The sequence below is a fragment of the Microchirus variegatus genome (genome assembly GCF_963457635.1).
Source record: "Microchirus variegatus genome assembly, chromosome: 11".
NCBI classification, from domain to species: Eukaryota; Metazoa; Chordata; class Actinopteri; order Pleuronectiformes; family Soleidae; genus Microchirus; species Microchirus variegatus.
The window spans coordinates 1288486-1311291 of NC_139812.1; the positions used below are offsets into that span (position 1 = coordinate 1288486).

General features: G+C 38.5%; 1 protein-coding gene across 1 annotated transcript; it reads left to right on the plus strand.

The window, feature by feature from the left end:
• Positions 1–546: 546 nt before the first annotated feature.
• On the plus strand, positions 547–16966 carry arhgef33 (Rho guanine nucleotide exchange factor (GEF) 33; the record flags this gene model as incomplete). Its single annotated transcript, XM_083897981.1, has 17 exons — positions 547–592; positions 3322–3365; positions 5522–5686; positions 5925–6049; positions 7207–7355; positions 8277–8399; positions 9967–10093; positions 10893–11025; positions 12092–12199; positions 12500–12592; positions 12687–12835; positions 13403–13492; positions 14713–14882; positions 15008–15471; positions 15553–15768; positions 15904–16046; positions 16837–16966. The coding sequence occupies 17 exons, from the start codon at positions 547–549 to the stop codon at positions 16964–16966; spliced, it is 2475 nt and encodes an 824-aa protein (XP_083754107.1).
• Between the last annotated feature and the right edge of the window lie 5840 nt (positions 16967–22806).

The following is a 22806-nucleotide window of genomic DNA, read 5'->3' on the forward strand; positions in this document are numbered from 1 at the left end:
AGGCAATTTGACATGCTGGAAAAAATAGATCTTGGTGATGATATGATTGGGCCTTGACATCTAAGAATGATGCATCATACATAGGCGTGAATGCAGTCAAGACGCTAATTGATTCATATTGTTTCTGGTTGACATGACTGACCTTTGTTATGTCAAATGACTGTATGACTGTAGAAGTAACTCAGGTAAACGTACCTGTGTAGACGTACCTGTTCAGGACCCTCAGCTCTGATCAGAGCTACTGTGCCCTAATGAGTGAGATACACTTTGTGTCAACATGATGAACAAATCTCCCTCTTCTTCTCTTTCCTCTCTCTCACACACACTTTCTCTCTTTCCTCCTAATCTTTCCCTTGTGTCCGTCTGCTCTCTGAAGACAAGGGTCTTTTTGTGTAAAAGGGAAAATCACAGGACTCACATGCTTCAGAGCAAGAGAAAGTGAGTGATCAGAGGGTTGTTCGCAGGCAAAGGGACAGACAGTAGTCATCATCTCGACTGGGATAAGGACCTAAGAAGTGGACAGCTGTGACCCCACAGGACCTAAACATGGAGAATGGCGAGCGTGAGGAAAAGACAGAGGACGTGTCTGAAGGTAAAATGTGTTTTTAACTGTTATACATGTGTTGAGGGTTTCACTTTGGTGTGTGAGACACAGGTAAAACCTTTTATGGTTTTTCTGGGTTGGGTTTGCCAACGAGCAGCCCACACATAATATGGCTGCATCAGGTGATGATGCACTAAAGGCTAACAGGCACAAATTCCCAGAAACTTATCTTCAAAGTACGGATGCTTATGAAAGTGATCCTGGGCTGTATTCACAAGTATGTCCTTATTGATGAATTGGGAAATATAATTTGATCAGGTCACACACTGCACAGTCGTGATGTCATTGTAGAAATTACCTGTCATCTGTTTATCTAGTTCTTGAACTCGAACCAGCAGAATCAATTTATTTGTTTTACATCACCACTCGATTGATTGAAAACATATGCATTTGCAAAGATAAAAAGGAGATTTAATCTGAAGAGCAGCAGCAGCAGCAGCAGCACTCTAGTAAAAGCATGCTAAAGAAAATAGAGTTTGACAGACACTGAACTAATTATTACTGGAGTAATGATTTGTTGCCTCAAACGACTGAGGATAACGGAAACAATGTAACTTGAGGAAACGTGTGGTACTGTCTGACCTGATCACAGAAGAAAGCCCTCTTTGTTTGATACTGTATTGCTTCCTTTGCTCTTTCACATTTACGACATGTTATACAGCACAGACGTGGAACATTGTCCCTGAGGGCCCTGACAATTATGCATGATAATATATGATAAATAGCTACATATTTCAGAAGAGCCTCTCTACGGACGACCGTCAGTACAGTTGACAACAGCTCTGACGAGTGACATTTCCACAACAAACAGACACATTGTGCTTTTTTATTTTTTTTTATTTTTTTATAAGCAGTTAACCGTAATCAACTGGTAATCAAATGAACTGTATAACCATTTACCATTAATTGTAATTACATATATCAAGTATGTTGGCTGCTTTGTTTGTTTGTCTGTTTGTAAGCAGTGAAACTAAAAAATTCAAGATCAAGAATTATACTGGGGATGTAGTTTGCGGCCCAAGGAAGAAATTATTAGATTTTGGTGGTGATCTGGATTCAAAGGAAAAATATTATCCTTTGATTAAGGGAAGTGTGCTGACACTGTTGGGAACTGACTGAATTGCTCTTTCTGAAGTGCTTTCACTCATTTCCTTGTGGGTGATTTTCTTCCATGGCTCTTAGACATGTAACATTTACATTTAAGCATTTAGCAGACACCGACAAAAGAGAAATAAGCTACATAGAAGAAGTCTTGAAAAGAACTCCACTAGATAAGAGCAGTAGACTGACAGAGGGTGAGAGCCCAGAAGTGGATCCAAGTGCAGAAGGAGATAGTGCTAAGGTACACTGCAAAAAATGTCTGTAGATTTTACAGTTAAAAACTGTCAAACCATGACAGAAAAAGACCGTAAACTTAAAAAAACTATAATACAGTTTTTGTACCAGTGAAGTACCGTAAATATATGTATTTCCCAAAACAGTAATTTTTGCATATTTTTTCTTGTAAAAATTACATTTATCTACTGTTAGATAATCTTGCACTGCAGTAATTATGGAAATATCCCGTAATATTTTTAAGAGCCAAAACTGTATCTTTTGCAGAGTTTTTTTTTGGTGAAAAATACATTTTTATTACTGTTAAACTTATTAACCATTGTGTTAATTACGCAAAACCTTTACTTATACAGTACTTTTACGTCAAATATATGGCAAGGCATAGTTATTTATATGGTAGAATATGGAAAAATTCTCCAACCTTTACCGTGATAGAAGAAACAATTTTACCATATTATGGGAAAATTCTGGCAACCATAGCTGCCAGTTTTTTACCGTTAAAAATAAGTGGGTTTTTTTTTGTTTTTTTAAATGAATAAAGTGGTATTTTATGTTAATACAGGCTGTTTATTTCACATTACACATTATTTCATGGAGAAATGCTCTACTTATACAATATTTTCACGTTAAATATATGGGGAAAACACTGTTACTTTCAATGAAAAAAAAGGTTATTTATATGGTAGAATATTGAAAATAATCAACAACCTTTACCGTAACATCAGCAGTAGTTCTATCCTTTTACCGTAATGTAAGAAAAGGTTCTACCGTATTTATTACGGTAGAATTCTGGCAACCACAGCTGCCAGTTTTTTACTGTAAAAACAACAGGTTTTTTTTTACAGTGTACACGCTTGAAAGAGCTGCGTCTTCAATAGCTTCTTCAAGATAGACACGTACACCCCTGTTCTGGCAGCGCATGGTAGGTCATTCCACCAGAGTCTGGATTGTCTTGTGCGGGGTGTTGGCACTGCCAGATGACAATCCTTAGAACTTAGAACAGTTGTTTGTGATTCGATGAGAAGTCACTTCTGTTTACAGACAATGATGCAAGTGGTTGAAGGGCATTTTGATGACTCTCTCCTCAGAGAGAAAGTGGCACGTGGAGCACATTCACATGACTGTTCTTCAACACCACACTCTCGTCATTGACCTCAGTGACATAAAAGTGATCATGAGCACTGGTGCAAATGTGTTTATCTGATGCATCACATGCAGACACAACACACCACCCATTGCAGAGAGGGTTGTCGTGAATAATAACTAATATAAAGATATGTTGCTCTTACATGAGCTTCTCAACATTTCGACATTTATTTATTGTATTATTTTCCTCCACGCTTGGTTAATCAATCGACATGTTTGTTCCTTTTTTCATTTAGACAAAGAAGAAACTGTGGACGAGGCTAACCTGGAGATCGCTCAGGTATAATCAACTCCATCTATATTTTAGCATGTTGACCTGGACTTTCCTAACATGTCGCGTCAGTCAAATCTCCCTCTGTCTGTACAAACCAACTGTGCTCTCTCTTGGTGCTGTTAACAAACTGATGCTTCTTTTCAATTCATCATGTAAACGTTTTAACACCAGTAAATCAGATGTCATTGTGAATCACAGAGAGGTCTAAGGTCTAGTCATGTGACAGCATGTCTGGTCTGTAATTCCCCCTTTTCTAACTTCTAGTGAAGAAAAACATCACTTGCACTTCAGGCTTTTTTTACATTAGAAATAGAACGCCCTTAAAGCAAAATTACAATATAGTCGTCAGCACTTTGAGTTCTCGGACTCCAGTAAACTTGCAGTGCCACTCGTTTAAAATACTTCAAACGAGTTTAAAGGAACATTCTGGGGAAGAAACTGATTAAACCAAATAGCAACAACAACACAACAGCAGCAGCAGAAGCAACAATTGTGTAAATCCTGGATTACCTACTACTTGGTCTCACTGTGTTGAACTAAATGGGCTGTGGATGCTGTAAAACCACTGGGAGAGAGTCTGTAGTGTTACTCAGCAAATATTTGGAAATAAGTATAATAACACACACAATAAAACACAAAGGTAATATTATGGTAATAGTACAGTATGAGCCTGGGAATAACAATGGAAAATGTGTGTAGGACATAAGAGGATGAATTTAAAATTTTATCAAATCTTAGTCGCAAACATTTTTGTGTGAAGCTAGTACACTGATGGTGGCATATAGTCATTTTAAATAATACCAAGCTGTCACCCAGATATTATTTTTTGAAATGACATGGTTTTATTCTAATATTATCTTCTTAATATCACACAATTACTTTTGTTATTACCAATCTAGAAATAAACATAATATTACAATTTAAAATGTTGTCACTGTACTGTAATGTAAGGTATTACCAGATACCTTTAACTCCCATTATTGTGGTCCCTGATCTACATACAATACAACAGTAAACAGAATACAACATTTATATTAATTCGCATTATTCATGAAAACATTTCTATTCTCTCACAAAACAAATCTACACAATAAATTGTGCAAAAGTCAATCGCTTCTTACATTCTTCCCTCTACTGCTACTACTGAACTCCTAATAGTTGCCGCGCCCTCTAAGGTTTACTCGTTACTCACATCACAACAATATTTCATAACAATATTAATAGTTTGCCAGTAGTGACATTGAAAGAGTCTCATCCTCATCCTTAAATTGTTGATGTACAGCTCCACGGTGCACGGAGCTGTACATGCAGTGGCGCTGACAACGGCTGATCGTTATCACATTAGACCGGAAGAAGTGAAGAAGGCAAAGCAGAACAGATGCTCGATTCAGTTCTGCTGCCTGATGCCTTTCACATGACCGAGGAGAAGCAAGCCAGAGAGATGGAGGACGATAGGGCATGAGAGAGCCACTCGACCCATGTTATGTTCCCATGAGCTGATTCAGTTATCCCCGCTGAATAAATTCAATCAGCTTTGAATGTGAAAAAGGAAAGAGTGGGATGGCATGTAATATATATTATTATTATTATTATCATTAGGAAATTATTTATGTGACGCAAGTGAATTCTCTCCAAATTCTGCACAGAATAGGATCCAAATGAAGATGCACCAGAACCAAAACTAAGCTGTGGAAAAACTACAGATACTCGTAGACCAAAAAGACAGAAAAGAGGATGATAATAAGAGATGTTAATAAAACTACTAGCTACCAGCACAAAGAGAAAGAAAAAAATACAGGCATGAATAAATGAGGCCATTAAAATACCACCAGAATAAAAAATAATATACTGAAACTACACAAGATACAAAATAAACTATCTACAAATAGCCTTTTAGATTAATCTATGACTTCAAATAAATCATTAAATTATGACTGTGAAAATTGAACAACAACCCTGAAGCAAAACAACTCCAACTAATAAACTTGTCAAGAAGAGTATTTACTCAAAATAGTCGAGGCTCAGAATGACGTAAAAAAAAAAAAAAAACGTATTTCATGCTCAGTGTGGACTTAAAATAAACTCTAAATACACCATTAATGTCCTTATTTATGTGCGTGTCTGTTTGAAGCTGAACATTGTGTTCCCCTGTTGTGACGCAGCTGCAGGGCCTGGTGGCAGAGCTGCGCGTGGGGCTCCACTCCGCTCTGACAGAGCTGTGCGAGCTGCGTCACAGAGACCACGGCCTGGACGAGAAGATCCAGGCCCATCAGACCGATGTGGACGATAAGATCATGGGCCTCAAGAACTCGCTCAACACCTTCAAGGTGCTGCAGACACTGCACAGTAAAAAACATACACACACACAGCAGAGCATTTTCAGTTTTCATGTATGCTTCCTTCTTAGATTTATAAGTAAACACACAAGCCATCTTAGCAAGAAGTGACTTATTCATAACTTTCACATGATGCCTCTGCACACTTGCTTCTTGATCTGTGCCCCACGTCAACACAAATCTTTGGTTCATGGGAAAAAAACAACAACTTGGCGTCATATATTTGCAGGAGGAGCTGAATGTGGCTTTGTATGAAATCAAAGATGTATCCAGCAAACAGAAAGAGATTCAGAGGAGGATGGAACTACAGCTACAGGCGCAAAACACCAATGACATCATCTCTCTTCCACAGAGGTACGGCTGAAACACTCACATACTGTATGTTTACATATACAGTATATATATATATATAGAAGTAAGGACACACAAACAGAGACATACATTTGTTTATACTGAATTTTCACACTTGCTTTTCTGATAATCTATGTTACGAATATGGACAAAAGGTTACCAAAATAAAAATGTTTCAAATAAGGCGATAACGATACTGAATGAAAGTTGAAGAAACAAGTTTATTATTATTATTATTATTAGTAGTAGTAGTAGTTCTAGTAGTACAATGAGTTATATATTTAAATTTGAGATATCCCTCAAAAATAGCATTACAACACTTTTAAAAATATGAATTTTTTAATTCATATTTGCAACTCAAACAAATGAAGTACATCTATGTTGTATTCCCGTTTTGGTCCTGTACAATAAACTTCACCTGAATCTAAAAATAAAAATGTGTATTTTCACAATAACAAGTTGTGCCTTTAAACTTCTCAATGAACAAATAACAAGCGCTTGGTAAAATAGAGAAATGTGTCACACAAAGTTATTAAATGGTTTTTGCCTCAAAGTGTGTTTACACAATGCAAGTTTATCAATAGACTGTTTATTCTTTGTCATAGTTGTATTGAAGAAAATCCTATTGTGGTCATTATTTTTGATTGAATTACTGCGCGGAACATCAGTTTAATTACCTAAAGTTTTAATTACCTAAGTGTGGGCCATGACGGTACTGCAGATGACAGGTAATTAAATATTAATAAATACATCAATAAATATGTTTTTAATTTTCACTTTTGTAATTTAGTTTGAAATTGCTGAGAAATATTCACGATAAGACATACCTGTAAGTAATAAAATGTTTAAGTCGGTGTTATTTCTCTTTTATCTGACCTAGTATAGCAGATGTATGTGACAGTTTAAGTGTCAGTATCCAGTGTCAGCTGGTCAGCATACAGGCCTAACATTTCAGTGTCTGCACGCAATATTCATGTGTTAGTTTTAATTCGTAAAGTGGTTTGTCGTGACCACATGCACGTGATGAAAGACATGCAAGTTCAGAAATTCTGATTCTGAATGTTTTCACATGAAAGCAATAATATATTTGAGTCTGGAGTGTTCCTTTTGTGCGTAACACTCTGCTTCTCCTTCGACTGTGCTTGTTGGTCCGACGCTAGAAAGCATTCCAAAACAGACGTGCAGATGGCGTCGGGGGACGAACAGATCTGTGCGCCCAGCCAATCAGAGCTCAGTGTTATTCATCACCTGTTCTCCAGTCTGCCACATAGTGGGTCATCACCACAGAGAGGCAACACATTTACACAGAGTGAGTCTGTTCCTGCAGTTTCTGTGTCATCATCATCATCATAATCACATATTCTTGGTGTAATAAAGTGTCGGAATTCCTCACAATAATGCATTGTCTTTAACATAAGTTGTCTACATAGATCGAGGTGTATATTTTTCAGTGTGGTTAAATTATTTGGATGGTGTGACTGCAAACAATCACCTATGTTCCTTATTTTAAATACCAACAGGAGTTCATAAAAAGTTATCCATTCATCCATGTGTAATTTTGCACGTAGAAGTATGAATGATACTTTGCGATTAATACTTTGATTTAAGTTAGGATCTAACACCACTATTGCACCATTGCATCTAAGTTAAAATGACATAACAGCAGCATATTTATTTTTCAAAAAAGGAACAAATGAACATGGACTAGTTCAAATTTGGAACCGCAAATAGTTCAACTAAAAGTTAAAGTAAACTAGTACATTTTCGTGTGTAGGAACTGCACGTTGAACTAGTTGTTGTTTTTACAAACATGACAATTTACATTAATTAATTAATGTATTAATTAAATTATTAATTAAAAGTGTGACATTTCCAGGACAATGCAGTGAACTTCCATCCTACATTTTTGCATCCCAGTTTGGCTCAGCCCAAAAGTAAACTGGTCAGCAATACAACTTTTTCAATTAAAGGTCCAATGACTACAATTTAGGAGGGTTTGTTTTACAGAAATGAAATGTATTATCCATGTTTGTAAAATTGCATAATCACTTGTAAGCCGTTTAGTTTCCATAGCCTTATAAAAAGCCTTTTATATGTTCTTTAAACAAGGGCCTCGCTCTAAGGAGGCTGCCATCTTGCGCTGCTGTGTCGCTACCATTAAATGTCACTAATTTGAGATGTACATGCAAATATTATATAAATGTGTTCTGTGCGTGTGTTTATGTTGCAGCGTCTGCCTTTGAGCAGGAGTCTCAGCTGCAGCAGAGAGGTTGTCTGTCCATGTCGCCAACATTGGGAGAAAGGAAGAGCAGCAGAGACGACGCGGATACTCTCAGCAGCCAGAATGAAAACAGTAACAAACCCACTACATTATCTATACGTGTATATCACTAACTGACATTTGTAATAACACTACTGCTACAGGTGATGCTGATTTTGCTGCTACCATTGCAACCAACACTAGATATCTTAAAGGGGTCATATTATACCCTGTTTCTCCAAGTTAACCTAGTTCCCTGGTGTCCTAATGAACATGTCTGTGACATGCTTTGGTCAAAATACCATAAGGATGAAGCACCACAGCAGTATCACCCTGCCAAAACAGCCCTGTTCAGAACGCTCGGTTTAGTAGTATCTTAAAAGTCCACCTTAAAAAAAAAGTAAAACGAAACTTAAGGGACAGGAAATGACATCAGCCACAGAGGCTACTGGGAGCTAACAGCAGTTAGCATTTGGAAAAGTGATCATTTGCAGGCTCTAGCAGGCACATTGCCGTCATATATCCATCAGACAGATAAATCCTCTGAGGCTGGAAGTTTGTGTAGGACTCTGTGCTGCACTGTGGAGCCAAGAATAGAACTTTTCGCGAACTTCGCGTACTTCCACTTTTCGGATGCCGTTACCCTCGCGTGTGTTTCACGGAAAAAGCGGAGCTCGGCGAAACAACGATTCCAGGAATTTAGCGCATTGTGACGTCCCAGTGAGCGCAGAAGTCAACATCGCGTGTTTCATCTCCTGTACTTAGACTGAGCAGGACCACAAACACATGAGTGAGTCATCTACTTTCACACTTATAGGGCCTCCAGAGTCCCAAATATAAGGATTTAAATGATTAAAAGGTTGATTTTGCATAATATGTCCCCTTTAATTCGGTCACTAATACACACGTGATGCATTTGGTGTCTTGACAAGAGGAAGAAAAACAGCATCAGTCAGTATGTTTACATGCACAGTGTAATCAAGCTAAGGCCGTAGTCCAACTGAGTCCACATGCGGAGGAGAAAAATCTATTTAATGGATGTGTGTGTCTGACTCATCTATATCTCCCTATAAGCCAGTGCACATTGAATCAGTTTCCTGTTGACCTTTATGTCAGTGAAAAACAAACAGCAAATGGTGAGATGGATCGTGTTGTCGTGCTTAAGCTTAAGTCTCTGTCAGTACAAAAGTGGGATAATGAATCACATTATCCAGGTATGTTAGTCTGACTTAGATTAGCTCGATTTTAGTTGGACTAAGGTGACATTAAGAAAACCATGACATTAAGAAAACCCAAATTATCGCCTTAGTCTGACTAAAATCAGACTTTTAAGATGCACCTGAACGCACTCTCATGTCATAAACTTCACACAGTGAATATAAGGCTACCACTAGCTTAGCTTATCATTAAAGATCCAGTGTGTAACATTTAGAAAGGTTTATTGGCAGAAATGCCCATGACCATGTTTGTGTACGTGTATCATTGCTTTAAAATAAAGAATTTCCTCATACTTTATTAATCCCTTACGGAAATCATTTCCTCTGCAATGGGGACTCAAACCTGCAACCCTCCAATTACGAGCCAAGTTCACTTTCCACTTGCCCACGCCACATGTTTAAATGAATGATCTGTATGTGTCTGTGTGTGTGTGTCTGTGCAGATAAAAGGCAGAGAGCAGCTCTGGAGCTGCTGGAGTCAGAGCGAGTTTATGTCTCCCACTTGTCTCTGTTACTGAAGGCCAACATCTCCTTCAATGGATCAGAGGCGCTGCCATCCAAAGACAAACGGTACGACTATATGAGCTCACCACATGACTAAACACAAAACGTGTGTGTTTAGCGTGACAGAAATTATCCAACAACTGACACAAAAGATAACTTTAAAAGGAAGAAATCCAAACTTTTAAACTTCTTTAAGGTCCATAAGAAGGTTAACCCACAACTTGTGGAAACACAGAATAAACCACACGTTGCTGAAGTTTCTCTCTTTGTCCATCTCTATGTTACATACACACGTCAACACTTGGAGTTTATTTCAGGAGGCTACTGATCTAATTTGAGAGTGTATAAATAGGGAAGAACAGGAAATGAACAAATCAAATCAATCAAATAAAAGAAGGTTATAAACACCGGGGAGACAGAGAAGACACTCTTTTTTAAAGAACTCTAATATGATCACATCCCTGCGTCAGTACACGTGGTCCCAATGAGCAAAGGTGCTGTTAAAAATGTGGGTCAAATGTTATTTGTAAACGATTGCATTTGATGATTCACCTCTTGCCAGATGTCTGTCACATCAGATCTCACAGTAACTTTCAGAAGGCTTAACAGGTTTGTGAAAGCAGAGCCATGAAGGCCATTTATTGTCAGTTGTCTCTTTTCCACAGCAGATTAGACACAATAATTCACTGAAACAACTGTAAATGCAGGAAAAACACATCTTATTAAAAACGACATTAAGTAATGTCTCCAAAAACCACTTCCTCTGAAGTCAGTTTAATTTTGTTTTAAGAGAAAAACATTTTCACGCACATTTTATGCCTTCACCCATTCTATGAAGTGATAAACATTCTCTGTCTGTCTTCAGTCCATTCCCCAGCTCTCTGAGGTTTCTGATCCAGCAGCATCTCGAGCTCCTCCACACTCTCCAGGAACGGGTGCTCAAGTGCCAGTGGCAAGGCATTATGGGGGATGTGTTCCTGAAGCTCACCAGCAAAGAGGTAATCATCAGGATTACAGGGAACAGTACAATGTGTACAAGTTGCAGTGCATGTTGTTGACCTTTTAGCTGCAGGCAATGTGCATTTCAAATGGATTTTCCTTTTCTGTCGTAAACATTTTAACAATACATTATTCCTGTCTGTTTGAAGCCTTGAAAGTCACGATTTGATCAGCACCATAAAGTTTTTTTTGTCACCAGCAATCAGGCTCCTATTGGACAATACCAGCTGTCAATCACACTCATGTCCATGCACGTGTCATGCTATAAATAAAGTCGAGTTGAGTTATCATCTATTCATCATAATTTACAAAATCAACATAAAGAGATGAAACTAGCATTTCAGACGATTAAGTCCTCAGGTAATTGTTTACTGAAGTGCAACTAGTAAGGTTTTTATATACAGTCTACACTACACTGATGTGGAGCAGTCAGATGGTCTGGCCTCGTGATTCGCCATTTCAAAATGAATCTGAATTATTGAGCTACTGTGACCTACATTAAATGAACAGTCAAGTTCCAGTAGCACCAAGCTGAGCAGCAGTAAAAATGCAGTGGAAAAATCAAGTCACTCCCAATAAAGGACGAGGATAGCTCTTATGAAACACGTGTGCACTTAGATTACGAATGTCGTAGACATTTCTAACGCATTTTCTGTGATCAGGAAGGTGCTGGTGGCAAAGAAAACTTTAACTGAAAGTCACTTACAGTGAAGTTTATTATGTTAAAGGCAACGTGTGGTTGATTAGTCGTGAATAAATGGGAGGAAATGCAATAATTGGTATGGACACCTGCCTAATTAACCTTATTACAAACTCACAGTTTGAGAAAGACAGAAAACTCCAGATAGATAGATAGATAGATAGATAGATAGATAGATAGATAGATAGATAGATAGATAGATAGATAGATAGATAGATAGATAGATAGATAGATAGATAGATAGATAGATAGATAGATAGATAGATAGATAGATAGATAGATAGATAGATAGATAGATAGATAGATAGATAGTGAATATGGGGTAAAGGAGATAAGTAGATTAACTCAGTGTCTCTCACCCACAGAGTGATTTTCTGGACTTTTATATTTCCTACCTGAAGGAGCTCCCAGACTGTTTGTCAGTCGTCACCATGCTCGCCTCCAGCTCCGTGAAATCGTCCGCCTTCCTGGAGGTAAAACACAAGATAGGAAAACACATGATGTCATGACCATCGAAGCTCAAGACAGGACATTGTGGCTTGTGATTGAAAAAAATATTGAATCCCTCAGGAAAAAGTTACACTTAAAGGTCCAATGTGTAAAACTGTGGGACATCGAATGGCTAAACACCGAAATGATACACCCTGGATCTTTAAGTTATAGAGGACAGCTGTACATAAATGCATGAATGAATGAAGTCACATTACTTGTCTTCTTCCATCCTGATTGTTCAATCCATGTTCTTCCCTCGATCCGATTGGTGCTGTTGTCAGAGTGACATAATGGGCGACGACTCCAAACCATCGCTCCACACTCTACTGCTTCAGCCTGTCCAGAGGATCCCAGAGTACCTGCTGCTGCTACAGGTGCATACAACATACATATATAATGACTTCAACGTCACTTTAAAATGTCATAATCTGCTAATCCAATGAGTTATATGTTTGTTTGTGTGTGCAGGGGCTGCTGAGGCAGACGGAGGCAGAGCATCCCGATTACTACCTGCTGCTGGTTTGTATCCAACAGTTTCAGTCTTTCACAGCTCAGTATCACAACCTCCTCCAACACAACCAGGAGCTCCTGCTGCACAACCAGAAGGAGGTGAAGAGGTCAGAAATGAACACATGACAACAAAAAAAAAGTTTGATTTTATTTGCAAAAATCATACACACAGCCTGAATTTAAGGGTGGAACTATCGAAACATTTGCTTCTAAGGTTCTTTTGTCCCTAAAATAACTGTGATTACACACTGTCAGTTTTAATGTGAGTGTAGGCTGAATATTGTATCATATTACTATATTATGGGTTAGGGCTGCAACGTTTCATAATCAATGAATTTTCTCGATGAATCAAGTACTTGTTTGATCTGGAAAATGTTGATTTGTGTTTTCCAAATGTGGAAATGATGATGTTCTCCAATGTCTTGTTTTGTCCACAAAGCAAAATGATTCAGATTTAATGATTTCTTTGTTTTATGGAGCAAAGAAACCAGAAAATAGTCATGTTTAAGAAGCTGAAAAATCCAATTTTTTTTTTTTTTAAACACTCAAACTGATTATTGATTATTAAAATAGATGAATTCAGTAATTGATTATTCGTTGTAGCCCTATTATGGGTATGAATGCACTGATGAAGGATGAAGCTGTTTGCTCATTGTGCTGTGCGCCCCCTGCAGGTCGACAATGAAGCAGCTGTTAAAAACAGTGGAGAGTGGGATTAAAGCAAACAACATCGGCTCACCGTATCCATGCAGCAGTGCCATGCTGTAAGTATTTAAGGTCCAGTTTGTTCAGTCAGTGAAGAAACAATCAATGTGACCACAAGGAGGCAGAAAAAACATCCAGACAGACCCACGTCTCCTGAAAGATGATCAAATTGTTACAAATATCCGTGTTCTGTTTCGAAAGACTTCACTAACCGTCAACGACGTGATGTCAAACATGTTTTGTACCTTCATTAAGTTAATCTCATAAACAGTTTTAAAACTGCAGTGCTTTTCAATCATTTTCAAATGAGTTCACATGCTGCTGATGAAGTCTTCCAGCACCACGCATGTCTCTCTGTTTCTCTGCAACATTGCACTAGTAAAGCAAGACAGTTGCAAACAGGTTAGGATATGAAAACACAAAGACTCACCTGAAGAAGTATCAGAAATTACTCAATTAAATTGGACTACTTACAAAACCTGGATAAACACTTTTTGTCCCCACCAGCCCCTGCGCTGTGTATACACACAGATGCTCCCTCAGTCAGTCAGGTCTGATAGTTTTGCTTGACAGAGCCTGTTTTCAGATGAAGGAAGCGGCATACAAATAATATTGCATTGTTTCTGTTGATGAAGACAAAAGTCAAAAGTTACACATCGCAGCTTTAATGTTGTGCGTTAGTGTTGTGTCTGTAGAGCTGTTTTATTTGTGTCTGTGGCCACAACAAAAAAATTGTCAAACTCATACAACCTGGGGGCCGATGAGCGTCTAGTCTGGTGAATAAGGAGCTGGACTGGAGGAAAAAAAGTGGTTTAAAGAGTTAAAAAACAAAGAAAAAACCCCATAATATTCCATCCTGATATCACAATAAAGACATTCGTGATGATTCGTTTCACAGAATTTCAAAGTAAAAGTGCTTGTTTAGATGTCAAATGATGTATACTTCACAATACAAACAGATTTATGATGCAAAATAAATCTATCAAATCAAAAACAGAGAAATACATGTAAAATAAGTAAAAAATGAAAGCCACATGTGCTGAGGAGTGGTGATTGATTGGCGGCCGCCATTTTGTCACCTGTGCCACACATAATCTTTTGTCTAAGTTCTGTCTTGGTCTTCTCTTGCTCATGTAGGGGAATCTGACTAATTGAATTAGCCACTTACTAACTGTGCATCTGCTCGTACATACACTAGGTTTGAACATACTTGCTGTAAATGGCTGCCATTTGCAACGATAATGAATCTGCTTGAATATGAATCATTTCATCGGAACAGGGAACATGCAAACCAGGTGAAGCACAGCAAACAGCGCCTCCTGGAGCAGATGCAGTCTCACAGATTCCAGGACTGGGAACAGGATCCTAAACCACATTACAACACAGAGTGGCCCTCACACCTCCCGTTCTTCAGTCCCAATCTGGACTCACGCAGCCATAAGCCAGCAGGTCTGTTCTTACATTAGCTTCCAAAGTGTAATATTGTGGTTTTCTTTGATTGGTATTACACTGATGAACTCTGTTTCGAATAATCGCTCCATCATTTAACCAGTCAGCCAATCATTGTCTTTCAGGTCTTGTCAGAATCCCAGAGAGTGAATCACCTGAGAGGTCTTTGTCATGCCAGCATCATCATCCTCCCTCCAGACCTGCAGACTTCCGTCAGGTTCAGCCTGGTTCTGCTCTGGCTGATGCTCTTGGAGAGTTCCTTCTCCCTCCAGATCCTCCAGCGATGGAGAGTCTCTATGAGGAGGACAGAGGCTCCTTCCACGATGTCTCGATGTTTGACCGCTGCTCATCCGGCTCGTCAGATTCCTCCATTGATATTGCCTTTGTCAAATGCCCAAAAGGCCCGTCAGCATCACACCATGCAATGGAAGCGAATGTGTCGCCAACACATAACGTATTCGGTAACGGTGGAAGTCGAGGCAACGGTTACAGCAAACTGCCCAGCCGAGGTTGTGCGTCCCCGGATGAAGCCGTCATGATGCGCCACAATCAGCATCGCCCCCTTCAGGCCAGCCAGCGTAAAAGCAAGGTGAGGTTTAAGACGATAAGATCAAGATAATAGGTTTTGAACTGTGTAGAAGTCATCGCACATGTCTGCTCTGCTGTCTAGTCCCTGAATGGCCTTCAGATGGAGTCCACAGTGAGTGGACTGGAGAGCGGAGCTCTGTCAAACCACATCCAAAGAGCCGGACTGGGCAGTCACGCCAAGCTGGAACGTCAGGGCAGCAATCGGTGTCCAACACCATCCCGTAAGGTCCACAGTCCACTGGGAAACAGGGTGGACACGGACAAACAGAGCGATGATCTTCATGGACTGCTCAGTACTGTGGGTGTCACCAATGATCATATAACGCTCTCTCTCTCTAACCCTTTCAAACCAATGACAAAACTACTATGAATGGTTCCAGATGTAGTCAGATGATACATGAAGTAATTGTACTATTTTGTTTTACCCTACCAGGACTCTGGGATCCAATCTTGGGGGGACGAGTCAAAGTGGAGGAGCGGAACTGAGGAGATCAACCACTCAGCCTTCAGTGAGAGGAGTCGGAAACAGGACAAAGGAGGCTTCAGAAGCTCTTTCAAGAAACTCTTCAAGAAGAAGTGAGATCAGTAAATTATAAGATGCTTAGCATAGACTGTCAATAAAAAATGGTAATATTTATTTTTAGAAGACAGGGACAATGTGCAGCTTTATGGCTGCACCAAAGCTACTTTTAATATATTATAGTCCCTCAGCTGAGGATAGAGAACTTCTCTGTTAGTGAAGTCAACTACTTACAACTTACATTTTCACAACAAATGTAAAACAACATATCAAATGTGGCTGCAAAAACAACCCAGAGGACAATGGGGAGAGGGCAAGATGGAGGCAGATGATCCGCTGTGGCGACCCCTAAAGGACACATTTGAGGGTCACAGATGTCCCCTGCAAACAGGCTTCTATCGGATAATACCATCCGTTAATCTGGTGTCCACACATAAGGTCCCATATTTTATCCACTATTTTCCTTAAAATGGAAGCATCATTTACAAAATTCACATCATGTTCTATTGAAGGAGACCTGAAACTACAGCAGTTGAGACCATTAACTCAAGAGGCTCCTTTTGCTGGAGATGAAGTTCTTTTCACAACCAGCAAAGTCGCCCCCTTGTGGCTATCTGATACTTCACTCCTTCGTCCTTGGCTTCACTTTACAAAGTGGAAGACGACGTCCATTTTTAATATACAGTCTATGGTGCTTGGTACTGGCTCAATGCTGCTTTAAATGGCAGATGGTGAAAATGTACAATGAAGCACTGAAAAAACACCATCTCTCTATTAAAAAAAAGAAGACTAGAACACCAAAGCGATATACAGTAGATCATAAAGAATGTTGTGTCTTCCTCACAGAAGCAGTGATGAGAAGAAAGACAAGGGAGGTGAGAAAACACCAGAGAACCACAACAGCGGTGAACGCGAGACACCGGGGAAGAATCCCAAATTAGTACATCTGGAGATAAACCGTGGCACAGCTGTATGAACATCACTCTGTCACACACACAGAAACACTGGTTCACACTGGTCAGATCCACACTTATGCACACATAAGCTACGCGATCACTTATTTTACTGCATTAATATTGTACAGGTCTGAGCATTTTATCAAAGCAGCATTTTGCAAACAGTCGTGCACCTGCTTTTCTCACTGAGGGAAAGTTTTTGATTGTAATGAAAGAAAGAAAAAATCACGTGTTTATTGAGTCAGTGTAGAATAAGGTGCGTGTAAAGTGGGAGGAGAATGTGTTACTAACCATCTTGGCAATTGTGAATGATTCCAATTGTAGCAAAATTCTTTTAAAGATGAGGTTTTAAATCGTGTCAAATTCAGCAACAGTCTCTAGAGAGCCAAACACACACACAGTTATACACTTTAGTGAGGACCAAAGCAGCTGTGTTTGTACACAATATTAACCTAAAATGCACTTGTATCAAACTACACGTGTAACAAACACACAGAGAAGTAACATTTTCTAAATTGTTTGCTCTTCAACCTGTTCTCCACTTCATCTTTAGAAATTTAAAATTTTTTGTATGTTTTTTGCATGTGCAGTTACATATGAGTGAATGGGTAAACTGAGATGTTGTATATATTTTTGAAATATCCTGGAAGACTGAAGAGAAACAATCTGGTTCAGTCTTTATTCTGTAATTTTTTACTTCATTCATTTACTCCATATACCTTTTCCTATGGAAGCGTATTGCATTCACTTGAAAAAAAAAAAGAAAATCCTGTTTTTCTCAGTAATTAATTTTCAGTTTGATTTTTTGAATATTTTTTTTTCTGTTTTTCTGACTAATATTTTTTCCCTGTTTTTCTGTCTAATTTTTTTTTTCTGTTTTTCGTGCAAATTAAGTCGACAAACTAATGATAATACCATCTATCTGACTTAAAGACAGGACTATCTCCCAGTGTCTTAAACCCAGATCAAAGTAAAACTTGATTAAACTAAACAAGTCGTCCATGTTGTTATAAAAAAAATTATTCAGAAAAACAGGAAAAAAATTACTCAGAAAAACAGGGGGTAAAAATTTGCACGAAAAACATAAAAAAAAATACTCAGAAAAACAGAAAAAATATTAGTCAGAAAAACAGAAAAAAAATTATTCAAAAAATCCAACTGAAAATTAATTACTGAGAAAAACAGGAGTTTTTTTTTTTTTTTCAAGTGAATGCAATACGCTTCCGTAAGTTCTCAGCCATTATTTTCTAACATACATTATATAATGCACAGAGATGGGAGTCAGTCAAACATGTTTCAAGTCTTTTCACCTTCAAGTCTCAAGCAAGTCATTCTTGCAAGAATAAAGCAAGTCCATTCGAGTGTAAAAATGCTGTAAAAAACTGCTTCATGGTCCCATACAACTGAATTTCCTACAAAAAAAATATACAATTAACATTAAAAAAAAAAAACTACAGAGCCTAAAATGTAAATAATACTGACATTAGGCCTACATTAAACACCCAATGTTTTCCATGTTTCAAAAATAAATTGTAAGCGTAATGCGTCAGTATTTGAAAATAATGTAAATATTCTATAAGTCAAGTCATTCTGAGTCATTATACATAAGTCTAAGTCAAGTCTGAAGTCATGAGAGTCGAGTTGGGTATTTTACCAACAGGAGTCAAGCAAGTCTCAAGTCGTTAAATTTGTGAAAGTCAGACTCATTTAACATTCTGTATACACACTTTCAAACATACATCCAGACATTATTTGCAGCTGTTTCTTAAGCTATACACACAGATGACTATACTGCACATATACTGTAGTTAGGAGAACAACCATTATTCTATATATTTTCCGTTATGTTAAAGCATTTTGTTGTTGTTGCCCTGAATATGCAGTAATTCTGTCGTTGGAAGATGAATGTGGCGATAAGGAGACACCGGGAATGTTCGAAGAATGGCCAGCGATGAAAATGTGTTCAATAAATTATTATGAAAACAAGTGTCCTTACCAGGGTGTTTCATTTAAAGGAAGCAAATTCATTACCTGAACCATTTTCTATTGTTCTTTTCAGGACAGAACAGAAATAATTAAAATGATGTATAGCTGAATTTTTTTTTCTTTTTTTAAACCTTAATTTTAGATTTATTCCTCAGGTTTAGATGTAAATAGATTAATTTTGTACAGTGGCCCACAGGGATTAAGGCAATGCAATGACCCAAGACACATGCAAAAGGAGCTGCATATTCACAAACGCTGCAGATGCAAAGCCGGAACTATGGAGAGAAGTGTGATGTTGTATGGCTGCTATTGTAATTGTGTGGAAGATGTGGTGTGTGGGGGGGTTGGGTTACCAACTTACCCTTACTGCTTGGGGGTACAGGCTGTGGCCGTGGTCTGGATGCACCTGTATGTTCTTCCTTACGGCAGCAGATGGAACAGGTGATGTGCTGGATGGCGTAGGATATTGTGCTCTCTCCTTAGACGGCAGCTGGTATAAACGGAAGAGATCTCCGGAAGTCTCATCCCAATGATTCTCCCCTCCCTCCGATTTCACCACTCTCTGAAGCACCTGCTGTTCAGATTCAGTGCAGCTGGAGAACCACACTACAAGTCAGCACACTTTTCAATTGGAAATTCTGGGAAATATCATCATGAATGTCTTAATTGTGAAATCAGGATGGGATATTGTGTTGTAACTTTAAGCTCTTATTGCCCACCTGCTTATCAACATTTTGTTTTTCTTACCACTTCCCCCCCCTCAAGTCTACATGCTCATGGCCCACAGGTCATTTGAGTTCAAAACCCATGTGTTAGGGGTTGGATGCATAAGGTTTCCAGTAGCACAATAAACACGTTATATCCTATTCCGCCAAGTTAACCTAGTTCTCTGGTGTCCTAATGAACATGTCTGTGACATGCTTTGCTCAAAACGCTTGGTTTAGTAGTTTCTCTATTAAAAAAAAGAAGAAAAAAAAGTACAGTATCAGCCACAGAGGCTACTGGGAGCTAACAGCAGTTAGCGTTTGGAAAAGTGATCATTTGCAGGCTCGAGCAGGCACGTGAACGTCATATACTGTATAATATGTATCCACTGGACAGATAAATCCTCTGATGCTGGAAGTTTGTGTAGAACTCTGTGCTGCACTGCGCGGAAGTCAACACCGCGTGTTTTATCTTAGACTGAGGAGGAACCACAAAAACATGAGTGAGTCATCTTTTTTCACACTTTGCCGACTGATAGGACCTCCAGAGTCCCAAATGTAAGGACTTTAATGATTAAAAAGTTGACTTTGCATAATATGGGACCTGCAAAACAAACAAAAATAAATAAAAATAATGTTTGTTTCTGTCCTCTTCCACAGTTATTATACATTTCAATTCAATTCACATCTATTTACATGTCATTGGCATCGACTCACACTGCAGCGCCGTCAGAAATGAGCACACAACGCCGGCTGGTTTCACTTCCTTCTTTTTAATGTGTTAACCTGTCATCTCATAAATCTGTTACACTTCTGAAACAAAATATAGGCAATTATACAGTATGTAAAACAAACCCATTTTTTATTTTACACTATATACATTTCATAACATGTGCATTGCATTATGACAACAAAAGACAGAGGTGACGTAACAGCGACAGAACAGAGGAGACTCGCGTCTTGTTTATTATCAGGGGGTCAAACCTGCGAATATCTAATGCTTACTTTAATCTGCTTGGAGAAACACCTACGTGGAGATTAACACGAGGGATCTGTTTTCTGAGTAAATCTACGTCTCTGGTACACACATCATCAGAAACGATCCCTGTGACCCTGGTGTACCTGAGGGTAAGAAACATAAAAAGTCACTCTAAAAGGCCGTGTTTGCTTAGCAAGATAAGAGATTAATTTTGTGTCTAATTAGGATTAGGAGACATCAAAGCATCAGTCATTCCCACGGAAACCTAGTGTTATTCTGCGAGAATGCCAGTATGTAAAAATTACCAAACCCACACAGGAAAATAAAAACTGCTTGTATTTTCTGGAAAAAATAAAATCAATACATACATCAGTGAACACGAGATTTTTCTTAGGGTAGAAATCTCATTATTTCAAAACAATTCAAAAAGTGAATGGGTATTTAAGGAAACAAAGAAAAAGCTGCAAAGAAAAAAAGTGGCATGAATTCATTTCTCAGCTTTTGTTCGCTTGACTCACAGGAGAAGCGTGTTTTTGTCAGACACAAAGCTTTACTCTTCGCCGGGGACACACCACGAGGTAGACTAACATCTAAATTTGGCCATAAAAGGTTTCGACAATATATTCTGGCGTTGCATAAAAAAAAAAGGTAAAAAATAAACAAACTATGTGTGTTCTTTGACATAAAAGAGAGTCTTAATGTAAAGGAATGTTTTTTTTATTCGATTATATGTAATGGTCATGAAACACTGCTAAAAAAAAATGGCGGACGGTCGATCGAACTGAATGAAGTGCGCGTAAAAAAACAGGAATTGATTAAATGGGCCTAATGTGAACGCGTTACTATGAAGAGAATTAGAATAACTTTTTTATGAATGACGAACAGATATTGGCAGGCGATGGCATCGATTGTGTGAATGGAACTTGGCATCGGGACATTATTACGACTATTATTGGACGTTGGACGTGATCGCAGCAAAGGTTTTACATCACTAATCTGGGGTCGAGATTTACTTCTAATCAAATCATTACCCTTTTTGTTAAGATGTTCTCTTCCTGGACCAGTGGAGTCGCTGCCCCACTTCTGTCCCAATTCCTGGCCTTAACTTTTCAAACCAAGAGAATACAGCATGTCCATTTTTATCTAACACTTGGTTGTAGACTGTTGATTTAAACTGATTTAGTTGACCGATGTGTGTGTGTGTTGTGCTAACGGCATCTTGAGTCTGAAGTCAAGTATAGGGCGACATAAAGGACGACAGTTTCTGCTCCCAACTCACTACAGATGTTGTACGATTAATATCTGTGACAGACGTTTTTTCTTCCAGGTGCAGAGCAACATTCGGAGGACATTTACACACTAAAGTGATTATAAGTAGGGATGGGAATCGGTATGAGTCCAATACTGGTCAAAATCACTGGATTGCATATTGGATTTAAAATCCAGAACTATCCAAAAATCCTTTATTTTGCATGCTTCACTATGCACAAAAAATGTTATAAAAAATCTGCAAAAGCATGTTAGCTGAGTCATGTTTGGGCTTTTCCATAGATTTAAAATGACTGTCTCGAGTTTGTGATATCGGTATCGGACACAAAAAGTGGTATCATCCCACCCCTAATTATAAGTAGACAAATAATTTGTATCCTCACAGTTTCCACAGATTCGACACAGTTGGAGAATGATGGTGTGTTTACCGCCACTGATGTCTGAAAGAGGCGGACAAGGAGCACAAAGCGGTTTCAATCGTTTTTTTTTTTTTATCTTAAGACTCAGTCTCCCAAAATGGTGGCACTTCTGTAACAGCCAGTGACAACCTTGACACAGAGCTGTAGACAACACTGGATTTGCTCTTGTTCTTCTGAACTTCAGCTTTGACAGACCAATGAAAAAAGGTACAGCTCTATAAATCTTCAGCGTATAACGTGACTTTACAGTCCAGCATTGGCGAGTCCAGCATAATACGAAGCACAAGCACATTTTTTTTGCACGTGTAATGAGAAAAACCAGGGAAATTACTGTAGCCATAGCTGCGATTATTTATCACATTTTAAACTACTCTATAGATGGTGTTTTGTGTTTTTCCTCACTTGCCGATCTTACGCCTGATTGGCTGGTTGCTATGGCTCACATGTCTGTATCCACGGTGACAAAGAACAATACATTTCTACTTGGAAAACGAAGCCTCGTG